General features: G+C 28.2%; 1 protein-coding gene across 2 annotated transcripts in view; it reads left to right on the top strand.

The window, feature by feature from the left end:
* Positions 1 to 19,833, top strand: part of LOC127283628 (serine proteinase stubble-like) — a 112,872-nt gene that overhangs the window by 79,060 nt on the left and 13,979 nt on the right. The window contains exons 2-4 of one of the 2 annotated variants that reach the window (XM_051308620.1): positions 14,161 to 14,244; positions 18,022 to 18,971; positions 19,237 to 19,502. In XM_051308620.1, the coding sequence (XP_051164577.1) occupies positions 14,169 to 14,244; positions 18,022 to 18,971; positions 19,237 to 19,502 (1,292 nt within the window). In that variant the 5' untranslated portion in view covers positions 14,161 to 14,168. Of the gene's footprint in view, positions 1 to 14,160; positions 14,251 to 18,021; positions 18,972 to 19,236; positions 19,503 to 19,833 lie in introns of both variants that reach the window. The other variant, XM_051308619.1, reaches the window with a different exon arrangement.

Below are 19,833 nucleotides of genomic sequence, written 5' to 3'. Positions count from 1 at the left end.
TATGTGTCACTTTTTGCTCAACTTGCGATTTATATATATATATATGTGCGGGAGTTGTTGCACACGTCAACCTATGGAGTAACACGAGACACGTCCCAGTTATTCTTTACTCGGAAGAAAGAAAGAGAAAGAGTTACTTGTTTGCGCTTATTCTATATCTGATGCACTCTACCGTCTATATGTATTTAGAATTACATATATTATATATATATATATATACATATATATCGAAAACATTTTTGAATGACATTCGATACATTAAGTGAATTTCTAAATTGGTGAAGTTTCAATATAAAATAACTTTAATGTTAATACAAATAAACTATATGACTTTTAACAATAAATAACAGTTGTAAAATATGAGACTCGTAACTTTGAAGACTTGGAAAGAATGGAATATTACACGCACCTTTTATGGTACAGACAGAAATGAAATGAAAAATCACAAACGAGAACAGAAACAGAATATAATGAAAAGATATAAATAAGGAAATGGAAAAAAGAAGACAAAATAAGCTCATAATGATCGTTGTACATATGCGTTTAACGATCGAAACAAGGACATAAATTTTCACTAAGAGAGATCATAATTTTTGAATTTATATATATATATATATGTATATATAATATATATCTATAACTTTTTCCAGTTTCAGTTCCTTGTGTTCGCGCATATAAATCCAATTGAGAAGTTCAAGACTATGATCGATTTCTGTTCTCTCGTGTTTTACATGTGCGTTTGTAAAGCAATATAGGAAATTTCCATTTGTCCCGGGTTTATATATAAAGTTATGCAGATCGCCGGGTTCGAATTATATATCCAATAATTTCCATATGTGTTGAGTGCAAACTACAAAGTATAGATAAATCTAAACTAGAGGAAAATGTAAGGGGTTTGTGTGTATAAGAAGTGGATGAAAAAAAATATATAAGAAAGATGAAAGGAAAACACAGGAAAAACAAAGTGTTATTTTAACACCAGAATTGGTGTTAAAATAACACGCAACCAATTTTTATCCTAAATCTGGGTTAAATCTTATGGATTTTAGCATTGGAGAAAATTAACCGCAACAAAAATAACACCAGCTTTTTTCTGTGAAGATTGAATGTTAGCGTGATTTATATAGAGGAATGTAGTCATGAGTGGACAGAGCGTATTGTTTTTCGTATGTAACTTCTTTTGGAGTAAACTATATTACACCATTGGATAAGTAGTGAGAAGAGCTATACAAGTTACATGTATTTAGAATTTTTTTTACTCTCAAAAAAATTTTATGGACGTTTTTTAGAAAGTGTTTTTATCCGTCTATTTTTTTTGTAGTCATGAATGGACCACCCTGGAAAAATCATCATCTTTTTAATGAAAATTATAAAAATCAAATATTTTAATCATTAAATTCCGTTTTATTGCACTGTATCGTGAATTTTTTCAACATTTTTCTATTTTATATGAAATTGGAACAAAATATCTTTTAAATGCAAAAATCAATTTAAATTAAGGAAGAACTCTCCCTGCCTAGTTAATCAAAACAACAACCATTTAAGGGATTATATACAGTCAGGCGGTGAAAAAAAATGCAGTTTTTCGGTATTTTTTTTCAAAGGAATATTCATTTATTAAACCGGAAGTTTTTCTATATTGTTTTACATGTTTTTAAGTTTAAAAAAATATATTTAATTTGTAAAAATATTATTCTTTTTGGCCTCTATATCCAATCTCCCAAAGGTCCTCGAAAAAAAAGTGGTCCGCGGTGAACATAATAGCAATTGACAGAATCATCTGAAATCAAAAAGTCAAAAAGATTCTGTTATTGTATTAAAAAATGTAGTCCTTAATTGAAGGAATTAAAAAAATATCACTTTTTGACAAAATGGCAGCTTCTAGAAAAAAAAGATTCATTTTCATGGAAAAAAAATCGACTTCAAGTGTTGATTAAAATTATAATTTTATTTAAAAGATCTTCGATTAAGGACAGCAAAAAGTAGTTATTTAGCTTGTGTGAAAATTAGAGCTAAATCGGTTCAGTGGTTTTCGAGAAATCGTGTTCACCGATTTGAAAAACATAGTTTTGAGAATAAGCGATTTTAAGTTTCACAAACAGTTTACATTGAGTTAAAATTTTTTTTTCATACTTACATTGAATCGTCTATTCCAGGACTGTATATAACCCCTTAAGTTTTTATTTGAACCAATCAGCATATTATAACGCAATGCTTGGCAACATATTGTATTTGTTTCTCCCCCATTTTGCTTCGTGTCGTCTGCTACTAATGTTTTGATTGTCATGTTGGAATTAAATTTATTAGAAGAAAATTCTGTGAAACCATGAAAAAATTATATTATTGGAAGGGTAAAAAAGTTATAGCCAAAAAGTTTATAAGAACCGCTGTACTGCAGGAGGTGGGGAAAAAACCTTCGTGGTGTTTATGGAATTAGGAATAATGAAGAATCTAACCTCAAAAATGAAAACAGTGGAGAAAGTGAAAGCAGACGAATAATTCATCTGAAAAGCACCAGTGGGAAATTTATCATTGGAAAACAGTGGCCCAATATTGGACCATCATTGGTCCTATAATGGCCCAATGGTTACCATTGGTAATTTCCTACTGGGCCTTATCGGAACAATTGTTTTCTGGAAATTGCAATTTGATTTTGTCTTTAACAGACATTGCTAATGAAAAAAACCAAAAAGATTTGGTTTGGCGTCTTTCTTTAGCGTAAAGATACGATTTATGTTACTTGAGAAATTTCAAATTTCACACTTCTTGCACACCTTAACCTTCAAAAAGCAACGTTGCCAAGCGTTGTGCTTAGTAACTTTTTCAGAAAAAAATTTATTGTTTAAATAACAAATATTTGAGGATGATCTAGGCTTAACATAACCTCAAAACCGAAAAATAGATTTTAACGCTAATAAAACTTTAATAAAACTTATTTTCAAATACTTTTAGAAGATCTAATTATGTACTTTTTGGAAAAAATGATATTAAAAAATCTTTTGTTGAATAATTATTTTTTTAAACACAGGTAGTATAATATTTAAAAAAAAAAGAACAGTTACAAATCCCAAAATTGTGTCAAAAGAATACAAAAACAAATACGATTATTAAAAATTTTTTTTTTTTTTGCGGAATTTTTCCACACATATATATCATAGAAATAAAAATATGAACATTCCAAAAATTCCTCAACATTTAAAACACAAAGTATTTAGAATACATTAGTATTTGCAATGTGAGTGGATTATGGATGAGAATAAAAAGAAGAAAAAATCGATGTTTGCACAACACTTGTCGCGATGTTGGCATTTCGAGAGAGTCGCCGCTTTCATATAGACTTTATGGAAGCTGGCACGTTCGTGCAACAAGTGCTTTTTAAGTGGTAGTCATGTACATTTTCTCAAACAAACGCATCAAGGGACATCGTTGAGTACAAGATTTCCGATGTAATACGCTTGAACTAATGACCTGACTCTCTCTCTCTCTCTCTCTTGTTGGAGAAAATTGTTAAAAGACATGTTTTCAAACCTCGAAATCTTCTTATAATAGACGACCTACACCTATATTTTAAAAATAGAATAGAAACAAAAGTATTTTTTAAAAAATTTTTTTAAAGATAAACATTCTTCTCAAGAAATACAATATAAAAAAAATTTTTCAAAGAAAAGTTATTCATCTTTAAAAGATGTAAAAAAAGTGTCATTTGAAATTTTTTATTTATCTCAGTTTATTTTCGACATATTTCGCAAAATTTTATTTGAATGGTAACGGTACTTATATAGAAAAAAAGAATTCTTAATTTAAATATATAGTGATCTAAACGATTTTGATTAATTTAACACAGTTTTGTAAGTTTCATTTTAACATATGGAAAATATTTATCACTTTCATTTAAAAATATTATTTGTTTGAATGAAAATTATATTATGTTTGATTAAAACTTAAGGGTTAGTTTAGAATGGGCGCATGTAAATTTCAACTGGAAATATAGTAGAACGTCCGAAATATGACATATTTTTTATATTTTTGACACCTGCCTCACCCTGCTTTTCTCTATTCTAGTTCCCCACCCTGTATTGTAAAAAAACTACCATTCCCTGCAAAGTGTCACAATTCGAATGTTCCACTTATTATTTTATATTTATTCTCAATAATATTTTGACACGATTCTTAATATAATGTAATATACTGTAATATAATGTAATATAATGTAATATAATGTAATATAATGTAATATAATGTAATATAGTGTAATATAATGTAATACAATATAATATAATAAAATATATTTTTTGTATTTCTATAAATATCCTTCTGCTGTTCCAAACTGCCACCTGTATATGGTCATCCCACCTACGCGCTCCAATCTCATATAATACACCGTCTTAACCCTTTACCTCCATTAAGAGATATCCCACTGTGAAATATTAGGCGATAACGTATATAGTAAAATTAAATCTCTGATACCGCCAGTTCTTAGAAGTGAAACACGAGGGTGAATTAGCAGAAATGGTTATAATAAATCAGTGCATGTTACAAAGATGACGTGGAAAAAAAAATTTATTATATACACCTACATTTTTTTAATGCACATTATTTTTGGAGATGTAATATTTTATCTTTGAGTCCCTCAAGAGCATGCTATATAATTTATTATATATTTTAAAAAAATATAATATTATTCTATTAAAATTTTGAAAATATTTTTTAACAAATTTTGCATTTACACAGGAAAAAATAGTGTCCTTATAACACTAAAATTTAGTACAAAAATGCAATTATTTTGTTATTTATTTATGAGGGATTTCAAATGGTAAAAAGTGGTATTTTCTTGTATTTATTTTTTTTCTCTTAAATATCAAAATAAAAATTTAAAAATAGTAAAAAATGATTAAAAATTTTTTTATTTTGATATTTAAGAACAAAAAATTATTAAAACATGCGGTGTACCGTAAAAGCCCAAAACTTTCACTCCAAAAATATTGGACTAAATGAAAAAAATTTTGTACCTTGATCATTTCACCTGGGATCCCCCTTATATATATATATATATATATAAGTAAAAAAATGATAGCATTATTTGTACCATTGTTATTGGTACCAATTAAGATAGTAACTTTCACTATATAATAATCAATCTCGAGGTGCCATTTATGTACTACAGAAAAAACGATGGATAAATTTTGTTGAGGGTAATTACCATTTTTATTTATATCCTTAGTACAGATATAGCGGTACCACGTAAATTTTATTTTTTGTTACTAAGCTTTTCTAATATTTTTGTTTTTAAATTTAATAATTCATTTTAATTGTAGGTACCATTTATAATATTAAAAAAATTGTACCACACTACTATTTATATATTTTATATAATTTTATCATTTTAAAACTAATTTTTAAATCCTCACTTACATATTCGGTTAGAAAGTAAATTATTTAGAAAAAAAAGGAAAAAAATTATGTTATAAGTTAATATTTTCTTTATGATATTAATTTAATTTACAGATCATTTAATGGATATTCAAAATATGCTTTTACCTCATTTCTATAAAATTCTTTTTCATAATAATAATAATTATTATTATTATTATTATCAATTAAATTTCAAATTAAATTTATTAGAAAAAGTCTTATCATCTCGTTAAGGAGTTATTATAATTTGTGTTTTTAGATTAATTTTAATATTTATTAAAGAAACTTTTATATTATAACGTTTATTAGATCTCAAAACCAATCTAAAAGCTACTTGATAGTTTCCAAGTTACCGTAAATATAGGCATGTCAATTTTAAACGATTCTTATCTTGAATTCAAGCGGTATACATGTTACCAGTATAAATTTCAAAGTTTATCGACATAGGCATTTTTCGAACGAATGAACTTTATCATGAGTTCATTCTCGCGGTCCGGTTTTAATTTTCAATATTGACGCTGATATGTGAAGTCAGTTACGTTATTTTGCCATCAAAACAAATTATACGCGAAAACCATGAATTTCATACCTGCCACATATTTCAAGAAACATTTATTATTAAATTTAGTTAAAGTGTGTTTACTATTTAAATAAGGTAAATTTTTTTGTTAATTTATAATGATAATATTATAAATAAATAATTATATAATTAAATTATTATATAAATATATTACTTATAAATTTAATTATTTTTACTTCAAAAGTTTTGAAAATTGGTCACTATTATGTATAGTAGTAACAAATATCTTTAAATTCTATCAATTTTTCAAAAGTTTGTTTCTAATATTAAATCCGCCATTGTGAAATTTTAAAATCTGACTGCAGATTCGTAATTAGCGACCCTAAAAACATCTGGGTACCAAGTTTTAGAAAAAAAATATCAATTTTTAGCAAAACTGTCACTTTTTCAAAATTTAAAATGGCGAATCCAATATGTCGGATAACAAATTTAAAAATTTAACAAAAATTAATTAATTAACATTTAAAAATGCCTGTAACAAGTTTCAGGCAAATCTAGTGAATTTTAAATTTTTGATCGCCATATTGGATCCACCATTTTAAATTTTGAAAAAGTGATATCAAATTCGTAATCAGCGACCCCGAAAACCCCCTAGTAACAAGTTTCAAGTAAATCCGATGAGTTTTTAATTTTTGTCCGCCATATTGGATCCGCCATTTTTAATTTTGAAAATCCGACTTCAAATTCGTAATCAACGATCCAAAATTACCCTAGATACGAATTTTTATGTAAATCCATTAATATTTTTTAAAAAATTCGTATACCATCAAAATTCCGATATGTTTTTTGAGATTAGGAAAAAATCCTGAAGTGATGGAGCAAAACGAACTTTAGACATCCAAAATATACATGAAGGTAGGGTTTTTTTTTTAGAGCTATGTAATTACCATGGCAACCGTTTTCATGACAACCATTACCATAGCAACCATTTTCATAGCAATCGTTACCATGGCAACCGTTATTTTTTACATTATTTTTAATTATTTCTAAATACTACAAAAAATGTATATTTAATATATATAATGTATATAAACGCCATTAACTGACGATTTAATTAAGAAATTTTTTTTAACAATTTTCTTTAAGTGCACTTTTAAAGTGAAATTATTACAAGACGCTAAATAAAATTACATGTGAAATTATAATTATTTTTTTTTAACATATTTTCGTAATTATATTAATCACTCGAGCTATTAGTCAGAATGAATAGAACAATATAATCAAAGAGAATATATATATATATATATATATATATATATATATATATATATATATATATATATATATATATATAGACGTTAACTTTGACTAAGCAATTTTTTAATCGTCTAGTCTTTCATGTCACGTTCATTAACGCTACCGTCTGTACGTGATACGATCATTAACCACAAGCGAATATCTCTTGAGTTTGCAATTAAGCGCACTTCAGATTTGGATAATGACGAGACTTACCTCTTAACGTTGACCCACATCAGTTGACCAAGTCGCATTGGGTGACCAAACCTCAATTTTCTTCAACTTTTTTGTTGCTTTTTTTAAACTCGCATTTAATTATATACCTACATTTGTGCATTTACAAATGTATTCTTATCTCGATTTTGCTTTACATTAAAATTATAAACCTACTTATATATGTATAGATTGCAATTTTCTCACGATGTTAATATATATATATATATATATTTATAAAGTGGTATTTAATCTTTCACGTTCTTCTTATATAGATCAATTAAAAGACTAATTACATTATACAAGAAAATTTCACTTGTAATATTATTTATTGAGAAAGTTATGTGCGCGCGTGAGAATAACTGACAATAAATTTGTTTTTCAAGAATTGTGAAAAAAAAATTATTATTATTTTCAATAATGTTATATTGTTCACATAAATATAGGCTTTACGTCTATTGTATATTGTTGCGGTAGATTGTTTGAATTCTCAAATCAACCTTATTATTTGTCAGCATCAAATTACAGTTTCCAGAAGCTTTTCACTTTATTGAAAGGAAAGAGAAATTGTTTTGTTAATTAAATGTCTGTTTCAATTGGCTATTATAAGCTTGGATTTCTTCTTATAATTAATATCTTTTGCAGAAAAATGTATTACAGAAATTCTCATAATTTATAGGTATATATAAAAACAAAGGAATGTTTCGTTTAATTTAAAGAAAAAAAAAAAAATTCAATTCTTCTTTAAATATTTAATTACATTAAAATGATACTTATTATAAATTATAGTTTTTAATATCTAAATTATAATTATAAAAATTGAAATTGTTTTTTTGAAAATCTACATTTTATTTTTAAAAATCATGTCATCTTTTAATAAAATATTATATAAATTTTCCTATGTCTAAACATTTACACTCTTATAATTCAATAGCTCCAAAATTTTATGGATTACCAAAAATATAAAATATTTTTGATTTTATTAAACAAATTTAATATAAAAAAAAGTTGCATCTAATTGTAGATTAATTTCTTTAGATGTAAAATCTCTTTTTACTAATATTCCAAATCCATTAGTTGCTTTTGACTATGATTTTTTTTATTGTCGCACATATCCTTAAATGTTCCCTTACCGCATGGAGAGGATAAATTATAAAAATAAATTCACTTCAATAGTTGTACATTTAATATATCAATTTATTGTTTTAATAATGTCACTCCACTTTATAACATTATTTTACAAAGAAAATTAGTTTTTAAAAAACAGGACGCGTCAATAATTAATTACAATTAAAATTCTGTTAGACAACACCGCTGTGTTCCTACTTCTATCAAAGCTATTAGCCATCTAATTATCAAATTAATATAATATATTAGTAATCAAATTTTGTCCTCAGTCACAACGTATCAAATGAATTTTGTATTTATTTTCTCACGTTAAGTTGGCGTAATGGTTAGCGTGTTAGGTTAGAGGGTTCGATCCCAGCGAGCGTTAAATATTTTTCAAAATTTATGTAAGCGATTGCGTTAAATAATAATAGGTAATCCAGTAATAAATAATGTGTTAATTGTATAATTAATTCCATATTTAATTTTTTTGTTTAGTGTTGGTGTTACAACATATTTGAAGTTGGGTCGACTTTGGGATTATTATTTGTCAGGCTAGAATTGTGCATTCTTCTGTTTTTGTTTTGTTACAAGTTTTTGTTGCTTACTGATTCAATCAATTACTCATTACAACTGATTATAAGCCTGTAGTACATTTTTCACTAATTGTTATTTTTGTCACAAAATATAGGGTAATTCCCAGGAAAACTCTCATGGCCCTGGCAAGTTTATCCCTATAAGTAGGGCAAATCCTTGAAAAACCATCTCAAGCCATTACTAGGGCCTTGCCAGTTTGCCATGTCAGGCCCTTGCCAGAATCCAGGCGTACTGGGAAGGGCCTTGAGAGGCCCAGACCATAATTTCCGCACGGGTATATAAAAAAGCCATAATTTCGTAAGAAAAAATATTAAAGATATAATATTAGTGAATCTCATTATTCTGAAATTACAAAAAATATTATTGTCTCCGATAACTGATCCATCTACCCTGTGGGATGTTTAAATTATAATTGCAAAAAAAAAATATTGATAAAAATCAGTTTTCTTTCGAGGAAAGGGATAACATCTATAATTTCCCGTCGAAATGAAGGTCAGCGTTATAAATCATTGGGTCAATGATACCATATGGAAGAAGTGAAGCGACGCGTCTCCGCGAGGACGAGAAATGAAAGGGATTCCGTTGAATTGGAATTTCACTTGTCCACGTATATATATATATATACGTTATCGAACACAATCGACGAAAGGACCCGAGAAATCGTGTCGTACCGTTGACTGCAAATTATCTCCGGTGTATCGTGAAATTTCCAAATAAATTGTCAGGAACGAATCGTTGACCCGATATGTAAACGAGAATTCATTAAGAGGAAAAATATAAAAAAGAATTTGCCACTTGTATATATATATACATATATATCTTGTCAAAATAAAACATTTTTTTTCTGCGGTTATTCCTCTCTTTCATTTGCAATCTATATATATGCATGATATTTACTATATGTACATGTTCCGAATTTGCTTTATCCAAAGATAAAAAATGCATTTCTGAATCCGGAGAGTGGTCTCATATATTTCAATTCGCTCTTTTATGTTTGAACTTAAGACTAAACTTGATTTATTATATATATTAAGCCCAGTGAAAATTATCCTTTCAATTTATAGTCATTATACGCATTTAACATACACAAAGTTACAGTTAATATGTTTTGCGAGCTTTTTTTATCTATTTTTAACATCTAACCTTGAACTTTGAGGTTATGTTCGTCATTAATCTATGCTTTTGACACATGACTTTGATTTTTGAGGTTATACTCGTTTTTAACCTGTTTTTGACATTGTTAGTAAAACGACAGATTTCTGTCGTGCAAAACTAAAATACCTTAACTTGTTTTTTTCATTTAGGTTATGTTGCCCATTGTGTTTCTTCTTTTGAAAAAATATAAAGATTAAAATTATGGTAAATTTGATCCATGGAAGGTAAAAATAATTATTTCTATCAAATTTAAATTTTCCATAATTTTAATCTCTATATTCTTTTTAATGAAAGAAACTACGAAGTAGTATAAGAAACATAATGGGCAACATAACCTAAGTAAAAAAACAAGTTACACGGTATTTAAGTTTTGCACGGCAGATTCAATTAGTATCAATATTAAAAATGTTTTTTTTACACCTACTGTGGGCAAAATAAGATTCTGAAAATATAACAAAACAAAAATTATTTGTCAAACGTAGTATCAGAGGTAGTATATAAAAATAAATATAATAATATATAGTTATTATCAAATGTTGGACTGTTAAAATAGAAATTTCTTTAAATGAAGAAATGACAAAGTTGAGGTAGAACACTCGCCTGACCGCGAGGACATAAATATATACTGAATTATAATGTACGACTACATTAGTGGGCAATTTGTTTCTCTGAAGCTTAAGCACGTCTTAAATTGAAGACTCTCCGGTCTCGCTTAAGGCTCTCATATGGACACCCGTCCTTAATGCACAATAATCATACAGTTCTCGTTGATGTAAACACTTGTAAACATTATATCCTCCAACAGTGAAATGCACAACATTGTAACTGGTCACTTGCAAATCAGAACCTTAGCTTGTAATTTATTAACTCTGAATAATAAAGTAATTTTCCATTTCTTCCATATATATTTATATATATGTTAAATTTCAAATTTTAAGAGAGTCTTTTAACATTTGAACTTTTCCTAAAGCTATTATAATAAATTTGAAAAAAATATAAATTTACTCCTTGCCACTATAATAATTAATCTAAGACGCCGTTTTCACTGTGTGGGTTAAATTTTAATTCAACGCAGATTAAAGGAACAGGCTAAATTTGCGTTTGCGCAGAACATTCGTAAATCTTCGTACACATGCGCAGAACATTCGTGAATCTTCGTACACATGAGTACGAGTTCTGCGCATGTGTACGAAGATTTACGAATGTTCTGCGCAGACGCAAATTTAGCCTACGCAGAGCTAAAATTAAACCCGCACGGTAAAAACGGCGTCTATAGTTCAACTCTTAATTATTATTATTATTTACTCTTTTTAATTTCTTCCAATAGGAAATATAAAAATTGATAATATAAGAAAAATATAATTACATTTACAGTGTGTATAGGATGATTTACAGATCTTTAAAATTAAGATATGCTAATATAGCCTCCAAAGAAAAGAAAATTAGGTTTGTGTGTATATAAAAAATAAGTGGAAAAAAGAAATGTAGTAAAAATGATTGTAAACATCATATGAATATGTATTTCGGTCAAGTGCATCTTCTTTTGTCTTGGGGCGATTGAATTTCGGGACAGAATAATATTTTTACCCGAGAATAAGGAAGAAATTAAGTAGTAAAAGGGAAAGGGGAATCGAAAGGTATATAATATGTATTTACTGAAGTAATCGTCTGGCACATTCAAGTTTATGAACATTATCTTGTCAAGATCATTTATTCAATGATGTATTCACAATACGTTACCCTCGTGAATAGAACATTTACCAGAGGGTCATTTAATACATATACATATTTACAAAATGCACGTTCTCACCTCATTTGCAAAAATATATAATTATGTAAATATTTCCTTTTTATCCTTGAATATATCGGAAACTTTTTTACTTTGCGTATGCGTTGAAAATTTGTACTATAATTTCTCATTTTCGTCAAGAGTTTTTTGCAAAAAAAAAGTTTAGTTTTAATTTTAGTTTTTTGAAACTAAGTGTAATTTTTTTGGCATTTATCAATTTAAAGGTTCATTATAAAATATAAAGAACTTGCTTTTTAAATAAATTTCACTCGAACTTTTTTTTACCCTTTTAATAGAAGGTAGAAAAAACATTACCAAAAGAGAAAGTATATATAACTCTTACACTCGTTTTGACACATAATTGAGATAGACAAGAAAATTTATAATCAATAACGCATATTTAGAATTTAACATTAATGAAACTGCAAAGAGATATATTTTGTGAAATATGCGATTATATAAAAGTTTCGATTAAAAAGATCCTTATTGGATTTTAATCTTTTTGAATATTCTATTTAATATACTTTAAAAACAAGTTTATATCTATAATGATCTTCGAAAGTTAAAAGCATGCATCCACAATTTTGATAACTAATAAATGCATAAAACACAAAACTTATTGCATGGACGATTTGTAATCAATGCTTCTATCATCGTTTTTGTGCGTTCTGACTTACTTAATAGTCACGAAAGGTTGAGTCAGAATATATATATATTTTCCAAGTTCGATAAACTTAACGGCGCGCACATATTATAAATATATATGTATAATTTCATATATGAAAGATTATAAACAGCTAATTTGTATATATTTAATATTCAATAACAGAAACGTTATATGATAGATTGCCTCTCACATCATATGTCAGATAAACTTGACTATAATATGTAAAACGGTGATACCGGTCCTGAAATGAAAATTAATGTGAAATAAAATAAATATTGTCAATACAGTAGTGCGAAAATAAAGACAATCTGATAAAACGTCATTTCCATTGCTGAGTGTCAATTGAATTTTATGTATTTAATAACTTCACTCACTGTACCTTTTATAAACGTCTGATACAATCGATAACTTACAGAATGTTGCGTAATTTTTTACGCTAATAATTTTTCTTCCTACAAATGATGTCTTTTTTCTACATTTGCAAAAAGAATTCTTTATTTAAATATAAAGATCTGTTTAAACGATTTTATTTAATTTAACACAGTTTGTAAGTTTTATTTTAATATATATGGAAAATATTTATTACTTTCATTTAAAAATATTATTTGTTTGAATGAAAGTTATAATATGTTTGATTTAAACTGAAATTTTAGTTTATAATGGTCACATGTAAATTTCAACTGGAAAAACAGTAAAACGTCCGAAATATGACATATTTTTATATTTTTGACACCTGCCTCACCCTGCTTTTCTCTATTCTAGTTCCCCACCCTGTATTGAAAAAAAGCTACCATTCCCTGCAAAGTGTCACAATTCGGATGTTCCACTGATTATTTTACATTTAATGTCAATAAGATTTTGATATGATTCTTAACTTCTGAAAAAAAATTTATTTGATTCAAATAATCGGTTACTTGATTATTATTTAATAAATATTTACTTGAATTTTATTTGAATTAAATGAACTGTATTTGAACCAATAATTTTTGTATCTGTAACGAATACCATTTAATTAACTCAAAAAATAATTATTTGACACAAATAAATATTTATTTGATAACAGTCAAGTAACTGATTATTTGAATCAAATAAATTTTTTTTCACGGTAACTAATTATTTTTCCTGTATCGTTTGGAGATTATTTTAAATTCAAGTTTATTCTGTTATTTTTATCCGTGTTCATTCAATTTATTGTTTTCATAAAATTCTGAATGGATTGAGATTTTGCAAAAATTACAATAAATAGAAAATCAATTTCTGTTAATAAATCGTTTTCGATCGTTTCGATTTGTAAATGTTTCATTTAAATTAGAATAATAAATTAGAATTAAAATTAGAATTAAAATTAGAATATATAGATTGGAATTTAATTAACTAACAAGAAATTTGTCTCTTTCTTTACAGGGATCAGGATGCGGTGGATCGGTTACGTGGCCACAATTCTCTGGTGGTCAGGCATCGCCAGGTCCCTCAGCTCACTTAATCGAGGTCACAGTCAGTAGTAATTCCTTACAACTTTTATATTCACTTCGTCCTCATAATCATGGATTCCATCCGAGTCCTTGAAATCTTCAGAGGACGTAGTATTTTTAAAGAAAAAGAGTGTCAATATTTACATTTTCCATCTTTTTAAACGTTTCATTCAATATTCTCATCAAATACGCGCACTGAGAAAGAAGTAATCTCATATTAAGAGGAAGATTCCTCAGATGCAGATAGTCTTAAGGATAACAAGATATTTCAGTTTAATGTAGAATTTTTCAATTTATCCTCTCAAAAAATAAGAAAAGAACCATTTTTAATCCGTACGCTACTCAAACTAAAGATTCTTTTTATCAACTTTTGATTTAAAAAAAATTCTAATTTAACCGAATATTAATTTATCAGAATTACCATTCAACGGAATTCGAATTTTTAAATGCCAAAATTTACAATGCATCGTATCTTTATTCGTCCTAATTTTTATTTGTATGAATTGCTATTTGATAGAATTCTCAAAACTCCGAATTTCCATTTATCCGAAATTGCAAATGTTCAACAAAGAACCGAAAGAAAATTTTCAGAGCAAAAATTAAAATCAGAAATTGAATCGATTTTTTTACCATAGTTGTCAAAAGATTATATTTATTTTTGTCCGCTCGGTGATTCAGTGAATTTTTCCTGTTTCATTTACAGAGCAGAAGGCTAAGGGTACATGTAAGAAAGAGAATATTGGTTTTAATGGTAAGTTAACAAGTTTATTTAGGTAAATATTTAGAGTTACAAAATTGATCTTTGAGAGAGAGTATCCTGAAGCAATCAGTCTTGAAAATAAAGGAAGTCAGCATTCCACTGCAACAAAGAATGTAAAGGTTACTACAAATTTTTAAAAGAATTAAAAAGGATTGAGATAAAAAGTATTACGACTTACCTTAAAAATTTAGAAGTGAGATTTATAAAAAAGGACCACTGCTATGTCCTTAAATATTGGCAGAAACGGCTGGTACCAGATGTCGTTTATAAGCTCACAGGAAGGTTGACGGGCCTTGGTGATAATAACAGGTCCGGAGTCCAAGTGACGAAACCCAAACAAATATTATTCTTCCGGAATTTAACACTTTGATACAAAAATTCTTCTAAGACCAACTTGAGTATAAAATTGTGCAGAGTAACAGTACTTTTACAAAATTCGTATGTAAAGATAGCGAGCTAGTACCAAAATCTGAACTAAATGTAGCGGCTTCGTTGACAATTTCAAAACTGAACTCCTAACGATTGTGTCCCTTTTTATACAGGATTTTCACAAAAAGGGAAGACAAATTTCTCAGAAATGGGTTGCATTTTCCAGCCTCTTAATGAAGGAGTAACCATCTAATCATTGAAAATTAGGGTGACTTCCCTTTCGAAGTGACAAGAATCGTGGTGATAAAGGAAAATCAAAATTAGACACTCTCAGTAGAACAATGTAGTCCAATTATACAAAAACCAACCTTATGGGTTTTATTATCTAAATTCGATACAATCTTAGGGTTTAGCTTTGTTACAAAAATGCAGCTGCAAAGTTTAGCAAACGTTACGGTGAAGTGACAATAGTTTTTGGGACTCTGAATAATAGTAGGTACAAGAAGTCCGGACTTCGAATTGTCCAAGATTATTTAATTCTCGACAAAAGTAGATGAATACCAATATTACTAATAGATTTATTCTTTTGTACAAAAGGTTGAGTAGCAATTGACATGTTGTCTATAATCTATAGGGTTGATGAAGTAAAATACAATAATTCGTTACGGTGATGTGACACAAATAACAATTCGTGCAAATAAAAATTGGGACAAGTGAAGATTACGTGAATTACAATAGAAATTCTGTCATTTAAAAATTTGAATCACTTAAAATTATGCTGAATGAGATTGGATTAGAATTTTTTAAAGAAAAAGTTTGTAAAGAGAAATTCTGTAAAAATTAATTATAAATTCTTCAAAATAAAAATCCTAGATCTTGATCTTGAAAATATATATATATATATATTTATTTATAATAAATTCAGAACAAATAGTAGAAAAGAATAAGTACAAAACTCAAAAATACAAATTTCCCTTGAAATTGTATACAGCCAAATAATTTATTACTGAATTTCAGACAAATGCCTAACATTGTAATAGTGGCATAAAATTATAAGATTCTATAATTAGTAAATGATTTTCCAGTTCGTTTATGTTTTGTACGTTATGGTGTTGTGCATTCGCTTATAATTGATTGCGCAAGTTGATTCAGTCATATTTTATAATTGAAACTGATCAACATTGTACTTGTGTAATTATAAGTTGTTCCGCGTTTTTTCCCTCCTGTTATTAAGTACAGTGTATCTAAAAATTCACTTGTAGGAGTCTATATATATATATATATGAGAAGGATGGACATATATGATTATTTCGTTTCCATTGTACAGCATCTATTATCAGAGTATGAGTTTTAATTAACCCATATTACTCTGTTAATGACCGGATCACCAATGCGTCGCTACATGAACGATAATTAGGATTTCTTTTTTCTGCCTCGACGAAGTTATGTTGCTGCACGATAAGTGGTACACTTTCACCAAACCTAGAGGGAATCTTCTTAATGCATCTCCGCGTATTGCAGAATTTCAAGATTCCAAATTCCTTGCAACTATACGGCCTGATGCCATGTCGCATGTCTTTTCCGTTTATAGAAGAAATTCCTCAACCTTGGCCAATTATATATTCTCTCTCTCTTTCTTTATATATAAATACTGATATCATATCTTGACTGATTTCACGATTACAAGAAAACACTCTAAATCACCATCGTCGAGTATGAAAAGAATGAGTGGCAAAATTTTACCTGATTTTCTTCTACGAAAACGTATTAAAATATGTAATTCACTATGAACCTTTCTAGTCATTATATACACTGCTTTAATCACGTTTTCCAGAACATTTCTTGATGAATACTCAAAACAATAAATAGTTTTACGTATACAAAGTATATCTATTTTAAATAATTTCAATATAATGACTATCCTTAATAATTATTAGAAAAATAATATAATTAAAAGAGGAAAAAATCCTGCCAAAAAAACTGTGAAGATAATCCATTCGTTTAATTTCACCTTTTTGACTCGGGAAGATTGATAGATTCTATTTTATATTTTCACATTAAATGTCTAAATTTAAAAAATAATTTTTTCCCTGCTGGGTCATGTCTTGTAGATTATTATTATAAACTTGGAAATGTATACTGTCAATTAATTGCTGTAGGATGAGCAATTAAATTATTATTAAGCGAAAGCGTAAATAAGATTACAAATTAAAAATATTAAAAAAAAAACAATATTTGTAAATCTCTCTTGCTTGTTTTACTATATGCAAAATAGAAGTATAATTTTAATAAGATTGCGGAAAAAACAATGATACTTTGATAAGGGTAATTAATATCGTGTATATAACATTAATTACTATATAGATGGTGAGATTTTTGTCACGATTGTGGGAAAGTAATTAGAGCACTTCATGAGAACTTGTTGTGATGATCATTTTCCGCTTAATTGAAAATAATACAAAAAATATATGTTTTTACTTATTATGGGAAAAGAAAATTTTTATATTTTATTTAAGCAATGTATTTTTTTTTTAATTTTATTAGTTTTTTTTTTACTATAAATCTTAATTGTTAATTATTATTTTCCCCTGTGACTGTAACTTTCACTTTACAATTTTATAATAATTATTTTCAACACAGTTTTTCCTATAATTTTGTTTTCAGGTTATAAAATCAGCCCAAAACCATGCCGCGTAGCAAACATGTTGGGCACAGAGGGCACCTGTATGTTCGTGTGGGAGTGTATCAAGTCAGAGGGTACACACGTGGGAGTGTGTGTGGACACATTTATGTTCGGTAGTTGTTGCGTTCATAATGCAACGAGTAATAGCATAAGTTCTCACAATCCATCCACATCATCAAACACATTGAGGCCGACCTTGGCCGAGGCCCTGTCGAGTGAATCGACGAGGTTGACGTTGACGTCTCTCTCAATTTTGTCACATCCATCATCCAGCACAACATTGCGACCCCAGAGTCAATTTCAAGGTTCGCAAAAGCAAGATGTTAGTTCCACTAGTCAGTTATTAGGTTCAAAGAATCATGGCGTAAGCTCAACAAGTCATTATAATCATCATAATCAACAACACACATTGGGAACATCGAAACCAAGTTTCAATTCGACAAGACCTTTTAAACCGATATCAGTTAATTCAAGTCGACCTTTGCAAAAAAGGCCGCATGCTAAGCCAACTTCTGATCAAGAAGATAGGCTTCAAACATCCATTATTCCTGGCCAAGTGTCAGGATATTGGGAAAAAAATTCACAGGACAGTTCGAGACGTCCACAGGGTAATAATCATCATCATCATCATCATTCACATCATCATCAAATGATGATGAAAACCAGGCCTGAGTCTGCGGAACATCGACCTGGTACTGGTCAGCAATCATCCAATGATCATCATGTGCTTCAAGATAAAATTGACAATAAACATAGCACTTTATTGATAAGACTACCAAACAAAAATCAGGGTTCAATAAAAGGTCAGGAGCTTAGGCCACTCAGTCAGAGACCTTCAGAATCGAGGCCCGATGACAGCAAAACCGTTGAATCTGATCTCGCTGTCCAAGAGACGATCCATAGGCCAAGCATCAATTCCCTAGATGATAAAGTAAGTCTTACTTTATAGATGAATCTTAAAATAATTAATTTTATGCACACAGCTCAGATATATTACCACTTTTAGAAGCTCAAGAATTAAAATTGAATCATAAAATATAATTATTTAATTGCAATTATAATATAATAATTATAATATTGTAATATAATTATTATACCATTAAAAATAAACAAATTCGTTTTGTAATCAACAAAGAAAAATGAATAATAATTAAATAGTTATATTTATTAAAAAAATAAATTTCCTCTTTTTGTAGGATAATGTGAATAGTTCGCACCTTAGTTTAAATTTTATCCACACTGAACCGCCGCAATGGGCGACAAAACCGGCAACCTCCAATAAGCCTTCTGTAGATTATTCAAAGCCATATTTTTCTGTAAAAACGTCAACTCACCGACCAACACTAATGAATGGAGGAATGGACGATAGACCCAATTTTCTATCAAAGCCTGAAAGTCAAAATAAACCCAATAAATCCTCAACGACTTCAAAGCCAACATATTATAGCAGTCAATCAACCAGGTATGTCACCCAGAAGTTTAATTTTATTAGAATTAAAAAAATATATCTTCCAACAATCACAAACAACCCCCCACAGCACCGTAACTGTCCTGAAAATTTAATAAATATTTATTTGCAATATTTAATTGCAAAGTTTAGTGAAAATTGTGTAAAGATTTAAATATTCCGATTAAATAAATGTTCAGGAAAGTTTTGCGATAAACATTTATTCAAGTGGGACATTTAAATCTTTACGTAACTTTCAATAAACATTACAATTAAATATTCCAAATATTGCAAGTAAATATTTACTAAATTTTCAGGAAAGTTTCGGTGCTGTGGAGGAAACAAA

Source organism: Leptopilina boulardi, unplaced genomic scaffold, assembly GCF_019393585.1.
Source record: "Leptopilina boulardi isolate dan_hultmark-lab unplaced genomic scaffold, ZJU_Lbou_2.1 LbouV2_310, whole genome shotgun sequence".
NCBI classification, from domain to species: domain Eukaryota; kingdom Metazoa; phylum Arthropoda; class Insecta; order Hymenoptera; family Figitidae; genus Leptopilina; species Leptopilina boulardi.
This window is presented reverse-complemented; position numbering and strand designations above follow the sequence as displayed.